We start from the raw sequence: 27,042 nt of genomic DNA on the forward strand, positions 1-27,042 counted from the left end.
AGTATTTAATTCAATAATCCAAAAGACTTCTCTCTTTAGTAATAAATCAGTTCTATTCCCTCCTCTAGCTGTTTTTTGTATACTGTCTATACCAATAAATGAGAAATGTTTGGTACCTTTGCCATGTATTCTAAAATGTTTGGCAACAGGTGTTTTGGCTTCTTTTTTCATCCAAAGATAGTAAGTGTTGCCTAATTCTTAAACACATACACATCTCTAAGGATGGATATGTATATATATATATATATATATATATATATATATATTTGTGTGTGTGTGTGTGTGTGTGTGTACAGATGTACTTATATGTGTATATATGTATTTACAGACATATATACACATATGAACACATAAATACATTCGTACACAAACAGTATCTCACAAAAGTGATCACACCCCTCACATTTTTGTAAATATTTTATTATATCTTTTCATGTGACAACATTGAAGAAATGACACTTTGCTACAATGTAAAATAGTGAGTGTACAGCCTGTATAACAGTGTAAATTTGCTGTCCCCTCAAAATAAATCAACACAGCCATTAATGTCTAAACCATTGGCAACAAAAGTGAGTACACCCCTAAGTGGAAATGTCCAATTTGGGCCCAATTAGCCATTTTCCCTCCCCGGTGTCATGTGACTCATTAGTGTTACAAGGTCTCAGGTGTGAATGGGGAGCAGGTGTGTTAAATTTGGTGTTATCGCTCTCACACTCTCTCATACTGGTCACTGGAAGTTCCACATGGCACCTCATGGCAAAGAACTCTCTGAGGATCTGAAAAAAGGAATTGTTGCTCTACATAAAGATGGCCTAGGCTATAAGAAGACTGCCAAGACCCTGAAACTGAGCTGCAGCACAGTGGACAAGACCATACAGCAGTTTCACAGGACAGGTTCCACTCAGAACAGGCCTCGCCATGGTCGACCAAAGAAGTTGAGTGCACATACTCAGCATCATATCCAGAGGTTGTCTTTGGGAAATAGACGTATGAGTGCTGCCAGCATTGCTGCAGAGGTTGAAGGGGTGAGGGGTCAGCTTGTCAGTGCTCAGACCATACGCCGCATACTGCATCAAATTGGTCTGCATGGCTGTCGTCCAAGAAGGAAGCCTCTTCTAAAGATGATGCACAAAAAAGTACTGGAACCATGTCCTGTGGTCTGATGAGATCAAGATAAACTTATTTGGTTCAGATGGTGTCCAGCGTTTGTGGCGGCAACCAGGTGAGGAGTACAAAGACAAGTGTGTCTTGCCTACAGTCAAGCATGGTGGTGGGAGTGTCATGGTCTGGGCCTGCATGAGTGCGGCTGGCACTGGGGAGCTACAGTTCATTGAGGGAACCATGAATAACAACATGTACTGTGATATACTGAAGCAGAGCATGATCCCCTCCCTTTAGAGACTGGGCCGCAGGGCAGTATTCAAACATGATAACAACCCCAAACACACCTCCAAGACGAACACTGCATTGCTAAAGAAGCAGAGGGTAAAGGTGATGGACTGGCCAAGCATTTCTCCAGACCTAAACCCTCTTGAGCATCTATGGGGCATCCTCAAATGGAAGGTTGTGGAACGCAAGGTCTCTAACATCCACTACCTCTGTGATGTCGTCATTGAGGAGTGGAAGAAGACTCTAGTGGCAACCTGTGAAGCCCTGGTGAACTTCATTCCCAAGAGGGTTAAGGCAGTGCTGAAAAATAATGGTGGCCAGACAAAATATTGACATTTCCACTTAGGGATGTACTCACTTTTGTTGCTAACGGTTTAGACATCAATGAGTGTGTGTTGCGTTATTTTGACTGTTATACAGACTGTACACTCACTACTTTACATTGTAGCAAAGTGTCATTTCTTCAGCGTTGTCACATGAAAAGATATAATAAAATATTTACAAAAATGTGAGGGGTGTACTCACTTTTGTGAGATACTGTATATAGACATTTATATAAGCGCATTGGAGCCCTTTGCAGTTAAGTAGATGAAAACATGGAAACAATATTTAATAATGGTTTTAACTATGTATTTACTGTAAATATTTCACATTACAATGTTCTGCACATAGCAAAATATGTTGGCTGAAGTCCAGTGAGTGCTTATTTCAATATATATATATATATATATATATATATATATATATATATATATATATATATATACATACTATATATAGTTTCCAAAAAATAGATGATGGCAATAGCACAATCTTTAAAAAAACTTCTTCTTTATTTAGAACAACATCAGGATAAAAACATAGCGACGTTTCGAGCCTCTTGGGCCCTTCCTCATGCTATAGATAGCATGAGGTAGGGCCCAAGAGGCTCGAAACATCGCTATGTTTTTATCCTGATGTTGTTCTAAATAAAGAAGAAGTTTTTTTAAAAGATTGTGCTGTTGCCATCATCTATTTTTTGGAAACTATGTATGGGAGGATGGCAGGCCTCCAATCAAACGTGCACTCTAAGAGTAAAATTGCAAAAAGTGATACTCCTAGAGAGAGAGAAGGAATATAGTGCTGGACTGTCTGCTAATTTTGTTGTATATATATATATATATATATATATATATATATATATATATATATATATATATAGCTCCACTTGTAATCTTTGTGCATTAAACACGGTTAAAATGTTATAGTTACATCTTTCATTGGGCTTGGTGAAAATAAACTTTTGGTGTGCCTTGTCTACTTTTTCTTAAAAGGGTTAACATTGTCTGTTGCAAAGTTTTGATATAAAAAATGAGGGATATTTAGAGGGCGCTGCAAATGAGCTTAAGATATCTTGAATTTAAGGGATACTTAAAGGACAAAATTGTGATTTGTCTATATATAAAATATAACAGACCTTTATGCGAGCAAATTTTCGTGGAAAAATTACACCTTTATCATTAAAAGTATTTATTCATCATAATGTAAAAATCGATACAAGAAAATATATAAGGGACGTCTCCCAGAGATAATAAGAACAATCCTAAAAACGATTAACTGTGGTTAAGCACTATTGCATATCCAAAGCATAAAAAACTGATATATTCAAAGTAAACAGCCTCACTATACAAACAAAACTTCTTGGGTGTTATACATAGAATTAATAGGCTAAGTACATTAATAGTAAAGAGTGATATAATATACCACCAGAGAAAGTCTCTTTAAATGCCACTTGTAGATCTACGTAATCGTATGTATATATACGATAATGCACAGTTCACATCCAAATTCAATGTTGTATAGCTTAGGTGTATATGTGCAATTTAAATAAAACGCCCACTTATTGGACCATAGCAGAAACAACGTCTTTAACTTTAGAATTGCCCATACATTGAAGGTGCAGATAAAAAACGGAATATCTTGGTTATGTGTTTTACCTTGGAGCAGAGAAATACCATCCCACAGGATTAGTTATACTTTTTTACCTGCGCAAGCTGTAGTACACGCTCTGGTTCCTTACCGCGGCACTTTTCCAAAGTGCTCCTAGCGTCTCACACCGATCAGTTGTTAGCGCTCACGTGACTTGTGCCTACATCAAAATATGGATCCTCCGTGTGGTGGCTTAGCTCGCAGTGGAGTAAAGATACGTTATCTCTTTGTTTCTAGCACGCAAGTAGGATTTTGGTGCAAAATAGAATAGAATAACCTGGGTTATTGAAAAGTCCTCCAAACAGAACACACTTAGGACAAGTGTAGTATTAACAGCTTTTTTTCATCGATATTCACAGCCTTTTTCTCATCAACGCGTTTCACCCTATATTGGGCTTTATCAAGATAAATTTTAGGCTTAAGTGAACATCCTTTTAAAGGTCCTGGGCAAATTTCATTGGTTACAGCAGTTTGTGGCAAATCGAAATTTAAGGTGGAATACTATAATTTAGCCACTTTCTTGTATAAGGTGTTATATTTACATCTTACATGTTTTTTAAAACATTTCCATTACATACTGCGATATTTCATTATATATACTGATGTATTAAGCATATTCTTTATAAAAGCAATATATTCAGTTAAACAGACACTCCTGCTTCTGAAGTTGTAATTTCCACAGTATAATAAATTATAATACTTCAATTATTTAAAGAATATGTTTATATTATAAAATTATATAAGGAAACATTCCCTTAGAGGACTAAATACATTCCTTTATTGTATTATAGTGACTTCATAAATAATTTTTAAGATTAGTAGTGGGATATTTTTTAAATTATTCCATTATTGCTCATACATTGTTATCCTATTCAAATAGGAATGGTGACAAATCAAGCTCTGAATTCAGGCCTCTAGGATATAATGTATCAAATTTATATATTAATTGAGCCTCTTTGATTAACAACTTTTTCTCAATGTCTCCCCCTCTCCAATGTTCTCTGACCTTATATAAGCCCCAATATTTTAAATCATTAATTTTTCCTTTGTGTACCTCCTGAAAGTGTTTATATAAGTGTGTTTTATCCATTTTATTATCAATACAAAGTAAATGCTCCCTAATTCTATCTCTTTATAATATTTTTGTTTCTTCAATATATAATAAACTACATGTGCATTGTAGTGCATAAATTATGTTTTTATGTGTACATCTAATTAAATCTTTAATCACGAACTCTTCATTTGTGTTTGGAATAGTGATACTTTTTTCTTTACACTATGTTGACACGCCTTACATGTGTAACATGGGTAAAACACTGTGATTTTGTCCCCTTTGAGGTCTTTATCTTTTTTTTATATTCACCTTTTTATTTTGTCTCAGATCACTTGGAGATAGAATTGACTTGAGATTTTGTGCCCTTCTAAATACAAACTTCGGTTTGGGAACTAGTAGGTCACCCAAAAGTGGGTCTGCTTTAAGTAGATGCCAGTGTTTCCTGAGTATATTCTTCACATAGAAAATAATGTAGTTTTTATTATTAAATATATATATATATATATAATAACATAGATATCTATACCAATATACCTATAGGAATAGATATACAGGTATAGTATATATATATATATATATATATATATATATATATATATATATTTACAATAAAAATTATATTACCCTGTATGTGAAGAACATTAGAATATGAAATACGAATAACTCCAGTCAGGTTAGCGTGAGTGTTAGGTTTGTTTCCATTGACTTCTATGGGGAGAATACGTTAACACAGTCTAAAAGACTAATCTGTGACTTCCTAAAATATGCTTCTAAATTTCTAAGGTTTCATAGCCTCCATTGGGAACCTAGCACAGCGAAGGGTGTAAATCGTGCAGGGATGGGCAGCATAATATAAATATATATGTATATAAATATATACAGTACATATAAATGTGTTAATATGTGTATAAACACATATTAATACAAATATATATGTATCTAAGCAAACACAGTACATATATATTTACTGGGAACAAATAGTTCCCATGTCCACCTTGTGGAACCCCATGTTTCAATATCTTAAAATATTATAATAAAATATTTATTTTCAGTCAGGCTTTTGTGTACCCGGCAGGAAAGCATTGTGGACCAGTTGAGATAAAAACTACATACATAATAACATTTCCAAATCTAACTTTAATCAAAAGTATATTACATTAATAATAATCATTATAGTTATTATTATCAGATACAAACGGGTTTCTAAAAACAGGACCAGATACTCCAGCAATCTACATAATGACATACAATTTCTGAAGAGAATAAAGGTCAAACATTATCTCAGATCTTCAGTAGAATTGACAATGGTAAATGTGGAGTTTAGTCGTTTTTTTACAGCTACTACATCAATATGGTGTTGTGTCAGGTGCCCTGTAAAGTGCAGGAGAAAATTTCATATGAAAGGAAAGACACACAGTTCTTAAACATGGAGCACATGTCAAAAAGAAGGATTACACCGTTTGCTTTTGTTGGAATCTGCCTGCTATAAAAAGGCAATTGCACCAGTTTCATAAGCTAATGAAATGGTAAAGAAACCTCATTGTGCATGTAGGTACCATGCTGTTCTAGCAGCTGAGATATTTGCAGAGATGAGTTGGAAGTTGTGAAAGGCAATATGCACAGAAACTGATACTGAAACTCTCAGCTAGGAAAAGGGAGGCTAGTGAGGTCAGTAAATAGAGATCAAACAGCCACATTCATCAGCCATGGAAAAGCATAGATACAATGTCATTCAATTGCTACCTATTGAAAGGTCAACTGTAAAGAAAAACAATGTTGTAATATACAAAGTTACAAACAAAAAACATTAACCAAGATGGGAACTTTTTATAGTTAGAGCAAAATGTACAAAAAAAAAAAAAAGAGATGCACATACTATATTTATTTATTTATGTATTTATTTAAAGGGACAGTACACTGTAAAATTGTTTTTCCATAAATGTATTTTAAATGACTTGTTATACCAACTGCAGAGTATAAAATATTTGAGAAATTGCATTTTCAGGTTTATTTGTGTATATTAAGTAGCTGGTTTTGTGCTTTGAAACCACAGCCTATTACAATGGGTTGAGCTTCAGGTAATATCAGATCTCATTATGTTATCACTTTTATGTACACAGACTTGCTTCCTTATCTTATATTTGTCTGGAACACCAAAGCTCAATACATAGAGAGAACAATGGAAAATTATAATTTTATTACTTAACTATCATGCCACCCACTGAGAGTGTAATCTCTTCTGCTGGCTGTGTATACTTAGGCTTGTCAATAGCGTATACGCAAGTATCAAAACTTTCCGTATAGGTTGGGAAACCACAAGCTAAATCAGCTATTTCAAATGCTGAAATATGAGTAAAGGAGCTACTTGCAACCAATTTAATACAATCTAGCAGGTAAAAAGGATCATTGGGAATAATTTAAAGGGTAGAAAGTTTTTGGGTGAACTGTCCCTTTAATTTATGTAAAGAGGTTAAAACTGCAAGTCAAGCCTCGTTTCTCACTATCCAAATCTGGTAGTAAGAGAGATATTTAGCTGAGAAATCAGCTAGTTGTTTTGGTAACCACATTATTCTTAAAATAAAAGGTAGTGATTTAAAGAAGGTGATTGATTGATGGATAGATAAATAGATAGATAGGATAGATATACATAGTCTAGTAAAATCTAGTTAGATAAAGGATACTAGGATCTCCACAACCATTGTACAGAATGTGGAGAAGCTCCCAAATCTCTTTTAGGCAACTTATTGCTCACCGAAAGAAAAAGCACTGCTGCTAATATGCAATAGAGCTTCTTATAGGGTATACTGGTGCACAAATATGCAGGGGTTGTATTTACTTAGCAAACCGTTCTTTTTTTGAATCTCCTAGGTATCAACTGCCTAAAAATACTCAGCAGTGTGCCATTTTAAAAACCTCAATTTTCATGCAGATTTTCTTTTCTTTAAAAAAACACTGTACTCAAAATATATCTGCAATGCATTTCATGCGATTCGGTTCTTGTTCCCCAGAAAGTGTGTATATAAAAAGTTTGTGCAAAATTTGATAATAGAAGTAAATTGGAAAGTTTCTTAAACAGCATGCTCTTTCTGAATCATAAAAGTTTATTTTGACTTGAGTGTTCCTTTAAGTTGCTGAAAAAATTAATGCTGACCATGATATTAAGGTATGTGAGTGGGTGTACACTATTCCTTAGAGATTGCAGTGCAAGCCTCCTAACTATTCTAATTTCTCACAAATTAGAATCAAGTGGATAAAAAGTGGTGTGTGGTTAGGGGCGCCTCAAAAGGCTGACTGAGATGTGACTCTACTAATAATGTTAAAATAAAAATTAATATAAAAAACTTTTTGATAAACTTATTTTAAAAAACTTTTTATGTACGAGTTCTAAACCTAGGTTGGCATACAAATCTGATGATCGGAGAATATTTTACTGACGGATCCAATGTTCACTCAAATTGTAATGAACAAATAAAGGGTGTAATACCATAAATTGAAATAATGAAATTTATTCTATACATAAAATGAAAAATGTAAAATACAGAAAATGTTTTTCAACGGCCAATTCCTAAGATTATTAAAACTTTATTAAAAAATAGACACCGGTGTCCCCAGCTTTTAAATATTCACTTACTCAAAGCTTTGCTTAAAAAAAAAACATATGTATACATAAAATGATTCAGGCTTTCAAAATTTTACTGCTAGCCGAACGTTACATGCATAGAGTAAATTATAAGCACTTCTGATGTATTACACAATGCTCAATATCTCAATTTCTATGTCGGTACCTTACGTTGAAAATATTACATTAGTCCATAAATTATGACTATTTCCTTCAGCCTGTTAGAAATGAATATAAAATGTCAATGTCCAAATATTGTATCGAAGTGTGTTTGTGTACAATGATTACAATCTGTTCAATTGTATCATTAGAGGAGCAGTTGATTCGAGATGTACTTTTTTATAATCCAGGTGGTGGTTATGTTGTGACTTGATAAAGGCTATTCTTAGCTGAAACGCGTAGATCATACTACTAAGCTCCCAGAAGGAAAGACAAGGTGAATAGATCTCCCAGGACCATTATCAGTATTACACCATAATATTAGGTGCAAACTGAATTGGTAGGAGATTGCTAGATCCCACTCCCAGAACCAATTCTGAATATAAAGAGAAGCGGTAGGAGACGGGAATTAACCGACAATTTTCAAAAAAGTGCGCGCACTCATCTCACTTCACAAGGATTGGACAAAGATTCGACACATCACCAAACAGACTGTAAGCAGACCAGTCGGTCAAAACAAAGATTGAAACAAATTAGCTTCTAAGAGTAAGTACTTGAATAATATCAACAGCTCTGAAGCCGAAGAAACAACAGTGAGTATCTATTTAAAGTCACAACATAACCACCACCTGGATTATAAAAAAGTACATCTCGAATCAACTGCTCCTCTAATGATACAATTGAACAGATTGTAATCATTGTACACAAACACACTTCGATACAATATTTGGACATTGACATTTTATATTCATTTCTAACAGGCTGAAGGAAATAGTCATAATTTATGGACTAATGTAATATTTTCAACGTAAGGTACCGACATAGAAATTGAGATATTGAGCATTGTGTAATACATCAGAAGTGCTTATAATTTACTCTATGCATGTAACGTTCGGCTAGCAGTAAAATTTTGAAAGCCTGAATCATTTTATGTATACATATGTTTTTTTTAAGCAAAGCTTTGAGTAAGTGAATATTTAAAAGCTGGGGACACCGGTGTCTATTTTTTAATATAGTTTTAATAATCTTAGGAATTGGCCGTTGAAAAACATTTTCTGTATTTTACATTTTTCATTTTATGTATAGAATAAATTTCATTATTTCAATTTATGGTATTACACCCTTTATTTGTTAATTACAATTTGAGTGAACATTGGATCCGTCAGTAAAATATTCTCCGATCATCAGATTTGTATGCCAACCTAGGTTTAGAACTCGTACATAAAAAGTTTTTTAAAATAAGTTTATCAAAAAGTTTTTTTTCTTAATTTTTATTTTAACATTATTAGTAGAGTCACATCTCAGTCAGCCTTTTGAGGCGCCCCTAACCACACACCATGATATTAAGGTGTCAGAACACACAGTACATCACAGTTTGCTGTGTATGGGGCAGCATAGCTGTAGACCGGTCAGAGTGCCAATGATGACCCCTGTCCACCACCAAAAGTGCCTTCGATGGGGACGTAAGCGTCAGGACTGGACCATGGAGCAATAGAAGAAGGTTGCCATGTCTGATAAATCACGTTTCCTTTTAGATCAGGTGGATGGCCGAGTGTGTGTGCATTGTTTACCTGGGGAAGAGGTGGCAGCAGGATATGGGAAGTAGGCAATGTTATGCCCTGGGCAATGTTCTACTGGGAAACCTTGGCTCCTAGCATTCATGTGGATGTTGCTTTTAATATGTACCACCTGCCTAGAGATTGTTGCAGACCACGTACACCCCTTCATGGCAATGGTGTTCCCTGATGGCAGCGGCCTCTTTCACCAGGATAATGCACTCTGCCACACTGCAAAAATTGTTCAGGAATGGTTTGAGGAACATGACAAAGAGTTCAAGGTGTTGCCTTGGCCTCTAAATTCCCCAGATCGCAATCCGATTCAGCATCTGTGGGATGTACTGGAGCAACAAATCAGATCCATGGAGGCCCCACCTTGCAACTTGCAGGACTTAAAGAATTTGCTGCTAATGTCTTGGTGCCAGATACCACAGGACATGTTCAGAAGTCTTGTGGAGCCAAGGCCTCGATGCATCGGAGCTGTATTGATGATTTCAAGGCCGGTGATCAGATCATGGGGGACTGCCTAAGCTTCTAGACATGCCCCCAAGTCGATCCTTATCTACGTCAAAGAGGGAAGCTGCAGGAAGCCGTATATATTAGGATGTTCTATGCTGTCCTAACAGCGTTAAAGCCCAGCGTGAAGGGGTTAAAAATTGTATATGTATTCAGAATAAAAAAAAATAATCAAATATTACATTTAAAGTAAGATTTAAACATTAGTGGCATCCTGATCTCATCTTATTGCATATGTGATCTTTACTATTTGGCAATAACAAAATACAGTAAAAACATAATTTATGCTTACCTGATAAATTCCTTTCTTCTGTTGTGTGATCAGTCCACGGGTCATCATTACTTCTGGGATATAACTCCTCCCCAACAGGAAATGCAAGAGGATTCACCCAGCAGAGCTGCATATAGCTCCTCCCCTCTACGTCAGTCCCAGTCATTCGACCAAGAATCAACGAGAAAGGAGTAACCAAGGGTGAAGTGGTGACTGGAGTATAATTTAAAAGATATTTACCTGCCTTAAAACAGGGCGGGCCGTGGACTGATCACACAACAGAAGAAAGGAATTTATCAGGTAAGCATAAATTATGTTTTCTTCTGTTATGTGTGATCAGTCCACGGGTCATCATTACTTCTGGGATACCAATACCAAAGCAAAAGTACACGGATGACGGGAGGGATAGGCAGGCTCATTATACAGAAGGAACCACTGCCTGAAGAACCTTTCTCCCAAAAATAGCCTCCGAAGAAGCAAAAGTGTCAAATTTGTAAAATTTGGAAAAAGTATGAAGCGAAGACCAAGTTGCAGCCTTGCAAATCTGTTCAACAGAGGCCTCATTCTTAAAGGCCCAAGTGGAAGCCACAGCTCTAGTGGAGTGAGCTGTAATTCTTTCAGGAGGCTGCTGTCCAGCAGTCTCATAGGCTAAACGTATTATGCTACGAAGCCAAAAAGAGAGAGAGGTAGCAGAAGCTTTTTGACCTCTCCTCTGTCCAGAATAAACGACAAACAGGGAAGAAGTTTGGCGAAAATCTTTAGTTGCCTGCAAGTAGAACTTGAGGGCACGAACTACATCCAGATTGTGTAGAAGACGTTCCTTCTTTGAAGAAGGATTTGGACACAAGGATGGAACAACAATCTCTTGATTGATATTCCTGTTAGTGACTACCTTAGGTAAGAACCCAGGTTTAGTACGCAGAACTACCTTGTCTGAGTGAAAAATCAGATAAGGAGAATCACAATGTAAGGCTGATAACTCAGAGACTCTTCGAGCCGAGGAAATAGCCATTAAAAACAGAACTTTCCAAGATAACAATTTTATATCAATGGAATGAAGGGGTTCAAACGGAACACCCTGTAAAACGTTAAGAACTAAGTTTAAACTCCATGGCGGAGCAACAGCTTTAAACACAGGCTTGATCCTAGCTAAAGCCTGACAAAAGGCCTGGACGTCTGGATTTTCTGACAGACGCCTGTGTAACAAGATGGACAGAGCTGAAATCTGTCCCTTTAATGAACTAGCTGATAAACCCTTTTCTAAACCTTCTTGTAGAAAGGACAATATCCTAGCGATCCTAACCTTACTCCAGGAGTAACCTTTGGATTCGCACCAGTATAGGTATTTACGCCATATTTTATGGTAAATCCTTCTGGTAACAGGCTTCCTAGCCTGTATCAGGGTATCAATAACCGACTCAGAAAAACCACGTTTTGATAAAATCAAGCGTTCAATTTCCAAGCAGTCAGCTTCAGAGAAGTTAGATTTTGATGTTTGAATGGACCCTGTATCAGAAGGTCCTGTCTTAGAGGTAGAGACCAAGGCGGACAGGATGACATGTCCACTAGATCTGCATACCAAGTCCTGCGTGGCCATGCAGGCGCTATTAGAATCACTGATGCTCTCTCCTGTTTGATTTTGGCAATCAATCGAGGAAGCAGCGGGAAGGGTGGAAACACATAAGCCATCCCGAAGTTCCAAGGTGCTGTCAAAGCATCTATCAGAACCGCTCCCGGATCCCTGGATCTGGACCCGTAGAGAGGAAGTTTGGCGTTCTGGCGAGACGCCATGAGATCTATCTCTGGTTTGCCCCAACGTCGAAGTATTTGGGCAAAGACCTCCGGATGAAGTTCCCACTCCCCCGGATGAAAAGTCTGGCGACTCAAGAAATCCGCCTCCCAGTTCTCCATTCCCGGGATGTGGATTGCTGACAGGTGGCAAGAGTGAGACTCTGCCCAGCGAATTATCTTTGATACTTCCATCATTGCTAGGGAGCTTCTTGTCCCTCCCTGATGGTTGATGTAAGCTACAGTCGTGATGTTGTCCGACTGAAACCTGATGAACCCCCGAGTTGTTAATTGGGGCCAAGCCAGAAGGGCATTGAGAACTGCTCTCAATTCCAGGATGTTTATTGGAAGGAGACTCTCCTCCTGATTCCATAGTCCCTGAGCCTTCAGAGAATTCCAGACAGCGCCCCAACCTAGTAGGCTGGCGTCTGTTGTTACAATTGTCCAGTCTGGCCTGCTGAATGGCATCCCCCTGGACAGGTGTGGCCGATAAAGCCACCATAGAAGAGAATTTCTGGTCTCTTGATTCAGATTCAGAGTAGGGGACAAATCTGAGTAATCCCCATTCCACTGACTTAGCATGCACAATTGCAGCGGTCTGAGGTGTAGGCGTGCAAAAGGTACTATGTCCATTGCCGCTACCATTAAGCCGATCACCTCCATGCATTGAGCTACTGACGGGTGTTGAATGGAATGAAGGACACGGCATGCATTTTGAAGCTTTGTTAACCTGTCTTCTGTCAGGTAAATCTTCATTTCTACAGAATCTATAAGAGTCCCCAAGAATGGAACTCTTGTGAGAGGAAAAAGAGAACTCTTCTTTTCGTTCACTTTCCATCCATGCGACCTTAGAAATGCCAGAACTAACTCTGTATGAGACTTGGCAGTTTGAAAGCTTGAAGCTTGTATTAGAATGTCGTCTAGGTACGGAGCTACCGAAATCCCTCGCGGTCTTAGTACCGCCAGAAGGGCACCCAGAACCTTTGTGAAGATTCTTGGAGCCGTAGCCAATCCGAATGGAAGAGCTACAAACTGGTAGTGCCTGTCTAAGAAGGCAAACCTTAGATACCGGTGATGATCTTTGTGAATCGGTATGTGAAGGTAAGCATCTTTTAAATCCACTGTGGTCATGTACTGACCCTTTTGGATCATGGGTAAGATTGTCCGAATAGTTTCCATTTTGAACGATGGAACTCTTAGGAATTTGTTTAGAATCTTTAAATCTAAGATTGGCCTGAAAGTTCCCTCTTTTTTGGGAACCACAAACAGGTTTGAGTAGAACCCTTGTCCTTGTTCCGACCGCGGAACCGGATGGATCACTCCCATTAATAACAGATCTTGTACACAGCGTAGAAACGCTTCTTTCTTTATCTGGTTTGTTGACAACCTTGACAGATGAAATCTCCCTCTTGGGGGAGATAATTTGAAGTCTAGAAGGTATCCCTGAGATATGATCTCTAGCGCCCAGGGATCCTGAACATCTCTTGCCCAGGCCTGGGCGAAGAGAGAAAGTCTGCCCCCCACTAGATCCGGTCCCGGATCGGGGGCTCTCGGTTCATGCTGTCTTTGGGGCAGCAGCAGGTTTCCTGGCCTGCTTGCTCTTGTTCCAGGACTGGTTAGGCTTCCAGCCTTGCCTGTAACGAGCAACAGCTCCCTCCTGTTTTGGTGCAGTGGAGGTTGATGCTGCTCCTGTTTTGAAATTCCGAAAGGGACGAAAATTAGACTGTCTAGCCTTGGCTTTGGCTTTGTCTTGAGGTAGGGCGTGGCCCTTACCTCCTGTAATGTCAGCGATAATTTCTTTCAAACCGGGCCCAAATAAAGACTGCCCCTTGAAAGGTATATTAAGTAATTTGGACTTAGAAGTAACATCAGCTGACCAGGATTTTAGCCACAGCGCCCTACGTGCCTGTATGGCGAATCCTGAGTTCTTAGCCGTAAGTTTGGTTAAATGTACTACGGCCTCCGAAATGAATGAATTAGCTAGTTTAAGGACTCTAAGCCTGTCCGTAATGTCGTCTAGCGTAGATGAACTAAGGTTCTCTTCCAGAGACTCAATCCAAAATGCTGCCGCAGCCGTAATCGGCGCGATACATGCAAGGGGTTGCAATATAAAACCTTGTTGAACAAACATTTTCTTAAGGTAACCCTCTAATTTTTTATCCATTGGATCTGAAAAAGCACAGCTATCCTCCACCGGGATAGTGGTACGCTTAGCTAAAGTAGAAACTGCTCCCTCCACCTTAGGGACCGTTTGCCATAAGTCCCGAGTGGTGGTGTCTATTGGAAACATCTTTCTAAATATTGGAGGGGGTGAGAACGGCACACCGGGTCTATCCCACTCCTTAGTAACAATTTCAGTTAGTCTCTTAGGTATAGGAAAAACGTCAGTACTCGCCGGTACCGCAAAGTATTTATCCAACCTACACAGTTTCTCTGGTATTGCAACGGTGTTACAATCATTGAGAGCTGCTAAGACCTCCCCTAGTAATACACGGAGGTTCTCCAATTTAAATTGAAATATCTGAATCCAATCTGTTTGGATCAGAACCGTCACCTACAGAATGAAGCTCTCCGTCCTCATGCTCTGCAAGCTGTGACGCAGTATCAGACATGGCCCTAGTATTGTCAGCGCACTCTGTTCTCACCCCAGAGTGATCACGCTTGCCTCTTAGTTCTGGTAATTTAGACAAAACTTCAGTCATAACAGTAGCCATATCTTGTAATGTTATCTGTAATGGCCGCCCAGATGTACTAGGCGCCATAATATCACGCACCTCCCGGGCGGGAGATGCAGGTACTGCCGCGTGAGGCGAGTTAGTCGGCATAACTCTCCCCTCGCTGTTTGGTGAAATTTGTTCAAATTGTACAGATTGACTTTTATTTAAAGTAGCATCAATACAGTTAGTACATAAATTTCTATTGGGCTCCACCTTGGCATTGGAACAAATGACACAGATATCTTCCTCTGAGTCAGACATGTTTAACACACTAGCAATAAACTTGCAACTTGGTTATAATCTTTTTTAGCAAAAACGTACTGTGCCTCAAAGAGGTACTAAACGATTAAATGACAGTTGAAATAATGAACTGAAAAACAGTTATAGCATCAAACTTTAAAACAACACAACTTTTAGCAAAGGTTTGTTCCCATTAGAAAAATAACAATAATTAAATTTGACATAAAAATTACAGAGCAACGTTTTTATTCACAGTCAATATAAAATTCTCACAGCTCTGCTGAGAGAATCTACCTCCCTCCAAAGAAGTTTGAAGACCCCTGAGATCTGTCAGAGATGAACCGGATCATGCAGGAAATATAAGAGTAACTGACTGGAATTTTTTGATGCGTAGCAAAGAGCGCCAAAAACGGCCCCTCCCCCTCACACACAGCAGTGAAGAGAAACGAAACTGTCACAATTAAAACCAAACAACTGCCAAGTGGAAAATAATGCCCAAATATTTATTCACTCAGTACCTCAGAAATGTAAACGATTCTACATTCCAGCAAAAACGTTTAACATGATAAATACTTATTAAAAGGATTAGTGACTTTTAACAGAGTAGTTCCGGTGAAATACCATCCCCAGAATACTGAAGTGTATACATACATGTCATTATAACGGTATGGCAGGATTTTCTCATCAATTCCATTCAGAAAATAAAAACTGCTACATACCTCAATGCAGATTCATCTGCCCGCTGTCCCCTGATCTGAAGCTTTTACCTCCCTCAGATGGCCGAGAACAGCAATATGATCTTAACTACTCCGGTTAAAATCATAGTAAAAAACTCTGGTAGATTCTTCCTCAAACTCTGCCAGAGAAGTAATAACACGCTCCGGTGCTATTGTAAAATAACAAACTTTTGATTGAAGTCATAAAAACTAAGTATAATCACCATAGTCCTCTCACACATCCTATCTAGTCGTTGGGTGCAAGAGAATGACTGGGACTGACGTAGAGGGGAGGAGCTATATGCAGCTCTGCTGGGTGAATCCTCTTGCATTTCCTGTTGGGGAGGAGTTATATCCCAGAAGTAATGATGACCCGTGGACTGATCACACATAACAGAAGAAATGTTGTTACTTCCAAGCAGTAATGTTAAAGCTGCAACACAATGCAGGTCTTAAAATAAGTAAGCTCAATAAGAATTTGTATACAAGGTAAGATTCAATCAGACCACATAGCTTTGATCTACTTGGCTACAGAAATATATTGTAATTATTAGCCCCAAATATTTGCATATATGTTGTAACTTACTTTTAAGATTTTGGATTAGAATAACCAATTTGACTATTTAATCTAGCAATATATTTTGCTTGTGTTTCTGTAGGTCTATTAAAAAAAAAAAATGAATTCAAGGCCATTCAAAGCTATTAGAAAACATTTTTTTACATAGGTTGTAGCAGAATTTATATAAATCCATCAGACTTGACCTCAAAAGCATGAGAAAAAGCTCATGATTCATTGTAATATTTTTGCCAAGTGGTCTTAAAGGCTAACATCTGATGGGTGGGAAGTCAGGAGAAAACATTAGAAAACTATGCAAATATGAGTATGCAATCTGTTTATTTTTTATTTATTGGTCTATCCCTATCTAGATTTAAGATTTGCAAATCATTAAAGGGGACACTGAACCCAAATTTGTCCTTTCATGATTCAGAAAGAGCATGCAATTTTAAACAACTTTCTAATTTACTCCTATTATAATTTTTTCTTTGTTCTCTTGCTATCTTTATTTGAAAAAGACATCTAAGCTTTTTTTTGGTTCAGAACTCTGGACAGTACTTCTTTATTGGTGGATGAACCCAGGTTGTTCACCAAAAATGGGCCAGCATCTAAACTTACATTTTTGCATTTCAAATAAAGATATCAAGAGAATGAAGAAAATTTGATTATAGGAGTAAATTAGAAAGTTGCTTAAATGTCATGCTCTATCTGAATCACAAAAGAAAAAAATTGGGTTCAGTGTCCCTTTAACTGGTTTGGAAATGATGATGTTAAAGAATTTTCTAATTGTTAAAATATTTTATGTATATAGTTAGCCTTATTATTTTCCTGCTAATGTCATTTTTTATTTTGATAGATTGTTATTTGTCTTACGATTTAGGGGCTCATTACAATCATTTTTTGTATAACAAATCAAACGATTTACCTACAAAATATCCGATAGAATTTATTGGTTAATTATGTAGAAAAATAATTAGATAAAACTTCTAAAGGTTTGTAATGGACCTCAAGTTTTCTGTATTTAACTTAAAAAGAGTTCAATGTCCAGCTATTCACCATGCCCTATTAAAGGAATTGCTGTGTATATTATACTATCTGGCAGCACTGTGAGCATGCAAGTTTGGAATTGTTTTGATATACACAAGTGTCTAAAAGATAAAAAAAAAAGTTATCATTGGTGACAGTCCACTTAATAGTATTCTAAAATTTCATTTATTAAACGAATGTAAAAAAACAAAACATTGTACATAAATTTGTTTAATCAGAACATAAATGTTCCTTTTATTGGACAAATTCAGAATCTTCATATGGCAAATACTTCTCATCTATTTCCTCAAGTTAGACTCCCTATCATCAATCACCATTTTCCTTCCTTCCACTCTAACAATTGAGCATTTCCCATCCCTCCCCCAAGCAATACAACACTTCCCCAGACGGGCTGGATTACCATTTGTGGCACTTCGTGGAGCATCATCCATTAAAGATTCCCAGTAGTCTATCCTGACAGCCCAGAGGGGAGTGTGTGTGGGAAGGAAAAATGATGGCAAGACACAAAAAAAAGCTTTGGAGAAAAGGAATATAAGGATATTTGAGGAGTGAGTATGAAGGTTTTGGGAGAGTAGGGACTCTAGAGTGTAAAGTGGTTGTCTCCTTTTTCAGTTACCGAAAACTACAGTCTTCATCCTAGACAGACACTTTGTTAAAAGGACAAAAAATACATATCTAATTTGTCCTCTTGGTATCCTTTGTTGAAAAAATATTTATGTAGGCACGGGAGCACAAATATCCTTTTGTTATTGTCTCACCCAATGTGTTAAGCTAGCTCCCAGTAGTGCATTGCTGCTACTTTAACAAAGGATACCAAGAGAATGAAACACATTTGATAATGCAAGTAAATTGGAAAGCTGATTAAAATCATATGCTGTATCTAAATCATGAAAGAAAAGTTTAATGTTTGTACCAATGATAGGCAACCATTACTCAGAGGCTCACACAAACAGCTGAGCCCTATAATGATTGCACAATACTTTTAACCATTATACTGAACCAGCAGCAAGAGTTTTAATCCATTTCTTGTCTGTGTATGGGGGAGAGGCAGCATAAAAGGGGACAGCAGTGGAGATTCAAGTGTTTTGGGGATAGCAGAAGAAAAACTGGAAAATCATAGTTCTGAAAAACAAACAAACAAACAAAAAAAACGCAGGAGCAAAAATTCAAGCATGGGCACTACAACTGATCTTTTCTCCTTAAAGCAATATAAAAAAATCTTTAGTGGAAATGCACCACCATGGTTCACCAATATAATAAGTTGGGTCTTGAGTCTGGTTTCCTCCTGTAACCCACAGCCCCTATGAAGGTCTAAGGGCCTGATGATCAAAAGCTTGCTGCCATGGAAACTATGTGTTGCACTATACTTTAGCTACTCAAAATAAGTCAAATTGTAGGTGGAGTTTGGCTACTGATAAATAATTGCAACAAACAAAATGTTAATTTGTTTTAAAAATGTTTAGACTTGGCTGATAAGTTATTATATAGCAACACAACAGAAATGTATTGTAATTACAAGGTGTAATTACAATAGATTTTTCTTTGCATAAATGTTTTGTAGATGATCCATTTATATAACCCATACAGCTTTTTTTTTTTTTTTTTTTAATATGTAGTTTTGCTCATATTTAAACAACATTGTACTGATTTTCAGACTCCTAACCAAGCCCATAAGTGTTAGGAGAATACAGCTGTATACATACTCCAGCTTGCTCCAATTGTGTAAAGAGTCTTTTCATATGCAGAGGAAGGGGGTGGGGGGGGGGGGAGTGTCTGCTGTTTTTGCTATAGAACCACTTGCAGTGGGTGTTCCAGATAACCTTTTCAACACAGCTAAACTGGGAGATTCTAAATATGTTTTGAAATGGTTTTATACTGGATTATTAGATCAGTATCTGTGCATATTATTCTTTATAGTAGTGTCTATTACATGCAGTTATATGTAAATTGGTGTATACTGTCCCTTTATAAATTAACCACTATATACAATCTCACCATGTTTAAAGGGACATTATACACTCATTTTTTCTTTGCATAAATGTTTTGTAGATAATCTATTTTTATAGCCCATAAAGTTTTTTTTTTTAATTAATGTATAGTTTTGCTTATTTTTAAATAACATTGCTCTGATTTTCAGACTCCTAACCAAGCCCCAAAGTTTTATGTGAATACGCTCGACTACCTACTCCAGCTTGCTCCTGTTTGTGTAAAGGGTCTTTTCATATGCAAAAGAAGGGGGAGGGGGGAGTGTCTTATTTGCCACTTGCAGTGGGCTTTCCAGCTACCTTTTCAACAGAGCCAAAGTGACAGCTTCTAAGTAAGTTTTTAAACAGTTTTATACTGGATTTTTATATCAGTATCTGTGCATCTTATTCTTTATAGTAGTGTCTATTACATGCAGTTATATGAAAATGAGTGTATACTGTCCCTTTAATGTCTCTTTAATAAACTCACAATGTTTAATGTCCCTTTAATAATAGTTCAAAGGTATTTTGCATTTCAAATGCTTAGTCCTGTGCGCATTTTCATTTTGGTTGATTGGTTTTCATGCAATACTAAAATATTTCAGAAAAATGCAACACAAAGCAAGAATTAAAGGGATAGTAATGTCCAAATTAAACTTTCATGATTCAGATATGGCATACAATTTTAAGCAACTTTCTAATTTACTTTTATCATCAAATTTGCTTTGATCTCTTGGTATTCTTAGTTGAAAGCTAAACCTAGATTGGCTCATATGCTAATTTCTAAGCCCTTGAAGGCCGCCTCTCATCTGAATGCATTTGACATTTTTTACAGCTAGAGGGCGTTTGTTCATGTGTTTCATATAGAGAACACTGTGCTCACGCACAGCACTAATTGCCTGAAATGCAAGTCTGTCAAAAGATCTGAGATAATGAGGCAGTCAGCAGAAGCTTAGATACTGTACATGGTAATTTTTTGGTGTTTACTATCCCTTTAAATTAGTTTACCTGACATCACATCCTTACAATAGCACCCAAAGGGAGGGGGGGGGGGGTAAAATTTAAATACCAATTGCAAAAATAGATAACATTCACTGTTATCCAGTAGAATATAAAGAATAGATCATAGGAAGAAGCACATTTTTATACATTTAATGCGCTATGTCGATCCCCTTGAGAACCTTGGATATCTAATATGCAAATACACAAAAAAATAATATTACTAGACAAGCAGATAATGATAATTGTCAATTATAAATGGACGTATAAGAAAGAAACGGGAGATCTTACTAAACCTTTTTTATAGAGCTAATAAAAAAAAATGTGTACCATTAACTGCAAATGACAGACAGAAGCAAGGCACAAAGCTTATTAACCGTTTGGCAACATTTTTTATTTTTATTCACAAAAGTGAGTCAACTTTTTTTTAAAATACCAAACAATTTATGAGTTATCTAAAACATTAATAGTTTAACGAAATATTAAGCTAGTACTAGGACTGTTCCAATAATCTTAAATATCTGTTTATTTCTTTCTGCAATACTTAAACAATTAATAGATTCATAAATAAAACAATGTTGCAAGAAGGTTTTCATATTTTCACCATGGTTGTGCAAGGATGGGGGGACATTATATAAAAAGGGCAAAGTATTCTGCGTAGCTAAATATGGCCATTTTACATTTTTTACATAAATTATTTTTTTGCAACGGTGCAAAAAAAAAAAAAAAAAAAAAAATCCACCACAATGTTGTTTTGGACCCCTTTAATCAACTGAATGAAATTTAGTAAATGAGGGATATAAAAATAACAGCATTTGCATTAAACATATACAATATGTACAATATTATTATCTGCACAGTTAAATTAGGGCTAGATTCATTTAAATGCTACATCATAAATAACTTGCATCTATATATTCTACACTTGCCATGAATTATTGGGTTTCAAAAAGAAAATAACCCATAAGCACACTAATTAGAAAACATAGATGAACTGTATAGATATTGGTGCAACTCAGATTAAAGTCAGCATTGTAAGTTACATTTTCATATAAATTCATGTGTAAATGGATCGAAAGAACACATTTTTGATCCCATATACCAGATCTGTACTTCAAAATATATTTCAGAGACTATGTTATACATGGAAGCATAAATTGTACTGGTCATGCCAGGTAAAGTATGATAGAAAGTCAAAATGCTAAACTGTATTTATTGTTGGATGCAAAAAAACCATAAAAAAATTCAAACCTTAATTGTAAACCTGTGACCATTTAAGTAAAAATCATTCTCCTCAATGCTAAACATTGAATGGCAGCTACACATTGTAAACACAAGCTGGCTTGTTTGGTACATTGGCAAAGCTTAAAAAAAATGTAAAAAAATCTATTTTAGCAACTTACGTAAGTACAAATGAAAAAATAATTGCAAATGAAAATGTAAATTTGATATCTTCACAGGAATTAAAATATGTAACATGTCAATGTTAGGAAATAATACAGTTTTTGCCTTTGTGTCCCTTTTTCTTCTTGGATTTAGTTGTCCTTTGACCAAAGTGCGAACTGGATAGTGCAGATGTTGGACCAGATAAGTCTCCTGTAAAATACTGATATCTCTGTGGTCGTGGCTGAGGTATAGGCTGTCCAAGAAAATATCCTTCCTCTTCTGAATCTGAAGAGGATGACGAACATGTGGAACACCATGAATCATCATCGTCACCATATAGCCCCAAAAACTTGTCCATGGATTGGCCTCGTAGTCCATAATCAGAAGCGGCATTTGAATATTGTCCAAAGAGTTCAGCATTCTGAATGTATGCTTGTATTTCATGAGGAGATTTATTTTGAAAAAGTTTCTCATAATCCTCAGAAGTGTAAAATCTAGGCTTTTCCCTTCCAGATGGTTTGATTTCTGCAGCAAGATTAAGTGCATTGTCTGAGCGGGACTTCCTGCTTTTCCGACGGTGATGGTGACGTGGTCTTTGATTACGTTCTTCAAAATTATACACCCTCCTACGACTCCTTTCACTCATTGGTGGCTGGCGAATTTCAACCATACCATAATCTCCATTGTCAATTACATCATCTGAAAACTTCACCTGTGGTCTTGTCTGAGATTTGGACCTCCTCAATACAGACACGTGTGCTGGTTTTTCTTCTGGAAGTGGCTTTTCCTGGCATACCTCAGAACTTAAGCTTTTCAAGGACTCTGTGCTCCTATTTAGCATGGATGAATTAAGAGTTCCCATATTACTCATTTTCTCACAATCCCTAGCATCCAAGTCCTCGAAATTTTGAAAAGAATAAAGAGGAGCTCTTGCTTTGTTTTCACCATCTATAGAAGCTCCTACAAGTAAAAATAAAAAAAAATATTTTAAGATAAAACAATTGTTTACACATTAACTTTACACCAAACAGTGGTGAATCATGTTTATTAGTAAATATATATATATATATATATATATATATATATATATATATATATATATATATATATATATATATATATATATATATAGGTAGGTGTGAGTAGGTATATATATATATATATATATATATATATATATATATATATATATATATAGGTGTGAGTAGGTATATATATATATATATATATATATATATATATATATATATATATACACATACATACATACATACACACACACATATACACATACATATACTTACACACACATTACATATACATATACACACATACTTACACACTATATTTATGTAGGATGCAATAAAATTTTAGGATGCCAATGATTTAACTAATACAATCAAGTGAATACATATAGTTAAAATTAAAAGATATCAGTAAATCTACCAAGCACACTTGTCACAATAAAGCTTCCATGATTCAGATATTTTCTAATTTACTTCCTTGTCTTGGTATCCTTTGTTGAAATGCATACATAGGTAAGCTCAGGAGTAGCAATACACTATTTAGAAGAGAACTAGCTGGTGATTGCCTCAAGTTATTGGCTCACCGAATGTGTTCAGTTAGCTCCCAATAGTGCATTGCTGCTTGTTTAACAAGGAATGATAGGGAATTAATTAAATTTGATAACAGAAGTAAAATTGAAAAACTGTTTAAAATTGCATGCTCTGAGTCTAACATTAATAAAATAGATAAAAAACTAAACCATACATGTGTCCAAAACAATGCCGGCTAAGAGGCCATAAAAATAAAGAATACATTTGTCATCGGTGATGTCCTATGAATAAATATCTCTCCTCATTGTACATTTTTTGCCTCCACAATACCCTCTCTGCACCTACTCTTGTGCTTTATTTCACAGTTAATTCACTCTCCCCAACATAGTTTTAGATTTAATAATAAATAAGTTAAAAACAAATACCTGTTATATTGGATAGAGCTAATGAATCCATTGAATCACAAATGTTTGGATCTTGGGGTTTCAGATCATCCGACAAACATTCCAATGAGCTTTTATACCATGATGTATTTTCAAGTTTGTAAGCAGAAGCGCCATGCTCCATATCCAGTTCTTGTATTTTCCTGCTAGCTGGACCAGGGTGGCTGCCATATGCGGAATCCCCCAAACCATCCTGTGACTGAGCCCAATACATATCGGATTGATATTTCTTACTTGCCAAACTTTGATTTCTTTTTAAATCATTCTTTGCTTTAAGATTTTCAGACATCCAGTGCTCATTTGATCGATTATCTTCAGATGACTGTTGAAAAAGTCCTTTCTCTCCAAATTTTAATAGCAGCTGAGTCAAGTAATCATCATGTTCAGCCCATTCTTCATGGTCTTCCAGAGTATCCTGGTCATCTCTCCCTTTCCAAAAGTCATTATCAAAATTGGCCCCCTGCCTTGACAAACTGAGGTCATCCATTTTACGGGACAAAGTATCATCCGCATTACCAGAAAGTCCCGGAAACTTGTAATTCAATGCAGGAGAGAGCAGAAGCGATTGTCTACACTGTTCTGAAGATGTACTGCTCTTGCCCATTCTTACACTTCTTCTGGACTCTCTTGATCTTGCAGACTGAAATGCAGAATCAGAAGAATCTGAAGCATGAACATCCTCTCCCAAACTGCAAGCCTTGGAACAATAAATTCTTCCTTTTTTCGGCAGAAATGGACATCCAAGAAGAGAAACTTTACATTGTGCACAGGAAAAACAGGTCTCTGTGGCATGCCAGTGCTGGCCATCATAGGTCATTTGTGCATGATCAACACCTTTAAAGAAAGAGAGGAGAGTTTAAGTTTATATGTTCTCATTTTTTTTTTTATATACGTGAGTGTGTGTATGTAGTATATCAAAGTGAGATATTTAAATAGAGCTGTACCTATATGATCTCCGCAAGATTCACAGTACTCTGCATAATGTGATTCAAAGCATCCACAGCAGAATGGACGTCCATCCTTCATGATGTATCTTTGGCCTCCAAGCACAGTTTCACACTCAAAACAACAGAAATGTTTCATATGCCAATGACGACCCTCAGCCTCAGTGCACTCATCAGCAAATATAATCTAAAAAATATAAAAATAAATACCTACATAATTAGAACATTAAATAATAATTTACAAATAGCATATGTTTACATAAGCATGTATTCATTATACTTTTACTTAGTGCCTAGGTGGGCTTTTTTGTTAGTACAGAGAATACCAAAGTGCCAGAAATTTAAGAGGGTGGTCATGCAGCTGGAGTTTTATTAAATAGACAAACAATGCAGGGGCAAATTAAGGCACGGCATTTACAGGAGGCCATAATATGCAGATAAATTAAAGACATGGGTAAAAGCAGTAAGAGAAAACAGGAAAGGGGGGTCAAAATATATATATAGAGGTGATGACAGAAGATAAAAAAATGTGTTAGAAAGGAAGTGTCAAGGAATAAAAGACGGTGAAACAGGTGAAGGCGGTGAGGTGGTGAGTAAAGAAGGGGGAGCATAAAATTCAATACAAATGGCATATTTAGCCCTGGTGTAACGCCTCTTACAAACAGCTACACACACACTTATGTGCCACCTTGTAGCTAAATTTTACTTTGAGGGCAGCAACTCCTGCAACACTATACCCCATAATGATTGCACCACTTAGCTTCTCTGTGGACCCACATATATAGAATACACTCATTTCACAACAGAAATTACACAGAAAAGGCAAATTTAAATGTATATTGCAAAATTCTAAAAGCACCAAATTCTAATAGCGGAGACCAAATAGACCCATTTTAAAGTTCTATGCATTAATCAATGAGCTGCAATGAATGTTTGAGTCATTGCTAGTTCATATAATTATAGATCTAACTGGTGTAGACATAAAATATAAATATAACCGTACTTGGCATAAGAAATGTATAGGGGCCCATACCTCATCACAGGCTGAACATCGTGGCTTCAGGAGTTCGGCATGGTGCCTCCCACAATGCACTTTTCCATCTTGGTAGAAGTAAATCAAGTTAACAAGCAATTCATTACAAGTGGAGCATGCAAAGCATGATGGGTGCCAGCACACCCCTGGACAAGCTCTTGAGACAAAAATTGCTATTTCACCTCCATTCATTTTCTCTCCACACTGAAAAAAAAAAATATTATTAAAAATAGATCTTTCATAATGCTTGCTAGCATATGTGGTACCATTCACAATATGAATAAAAATACAAATTCTGACAAAGCTGCAAGAGGAATTTAAAATCCAGAAACAGAGAGAGAAAAGAAAAAAAAAAGGTTTTATAATCCTCAACCATCAAGATATTCTTAACCAAGACAAATATTGCTAATGTATGTTAAGTAGAAACTTAGAAAACCACTTAAGCTGTGGTTCATTATTTCAATATGGTTTCAATAAAGTTGCCCATCTGGCTACAATTTGACACTTCCAAGAAAAAAAAATATTACTCCCTGTTATATATTAACATATATACTGTAGACAAAAATACATTAATAAAATATATAATGGGAATAGGAACCAACACACAGGCTACATGGTATATAAAAATCAGCATTATTAATGTGTGTGTTTAAAAGTGTTTAATACATAAAGTCTATTAAAAATAGGTCAACATTTTTTTATCAAAAGAATTCTACTGCTAGGATGTGTGCTCATTTTATCAAATATCTGACAAACCATAAATGGATAAAAAAAGGTCAAAAATTAAATGTGCATGGGTGCATTTCGATATTAAATAGAAGCTTTTCTGCAATATAATTCTATTAGCAAAAAGGCTTCTAGTAAACGTTATTCCTGCTTTTCAGCAGCATACGCAAATATCCTGTGAGGGCCCTGCACCAGTATTCAAAGACAAAGCATGCTCAGAGAGGTGGCTATGGTGTGTGTTGCTTCTGAAGATGTAATTTGTATCATACAAGCTACTGCTGACTCTCTGAGAAAAGTGCAGTGTTTAAATACTGGTGCATGGTCCCTCACAGGATATGTGCATATGCTGCAGAAAAACAGTAATATCTTTTAGTAGAAACATTTTTGCTAATGGA

General features: G+C 36.4%; 1 protein-coding gene across 1 annotated transcript in view; it reads right to left on the bottom strand.

Annotated features, from left to right (window-relative positions):
• Positions 1-20,928: 20,928 nt before the first annotated feature.
• PRICKLE1 (prickle planar cell polarity protein 1) overlaps positions 20,929-27,042 on the bottom strand; it is a 79,090-nt gene continuing 72,976 nt past the window's right edge. The window contains exons 5-8 of the mRNA XM_053716732.1: positions 25,922-26,125; positions 24,889-25,075; positions 23,927-24,778; positions 20,929-22,905 (exon numbers count right to left, since the gene is read on the bottom strand). Of these exons, the coding sequence (XP_053572707.1) occupies positions 22,046-22,905; positions 23,927-24,778; positions 24,889-25,075; positions 25,922-26,125 (2,103 nt within the window). The 3' untranslated portion in view covers positions 20,929-22,045. The remainder of the gene's footprint in view (positions 22,906-23,926; positions 24,779-24,888; positions 25,076-25,921; positions 26,126-27,042) is intronic.

Source organism: Bombina bombina, chromosome 6 (assembly GCF_027579735.1).
Source record: "Bombina bombina isolate aBomBom1 chromosome 6, aBomBom1.pri, whole genome shotgun sequence".
Lineage (NCBI taxonomy): Eukaryota > Metazoa > Chordata > Amphibia > Anura > Bombinatoridae > Bombina > Bombina bombina.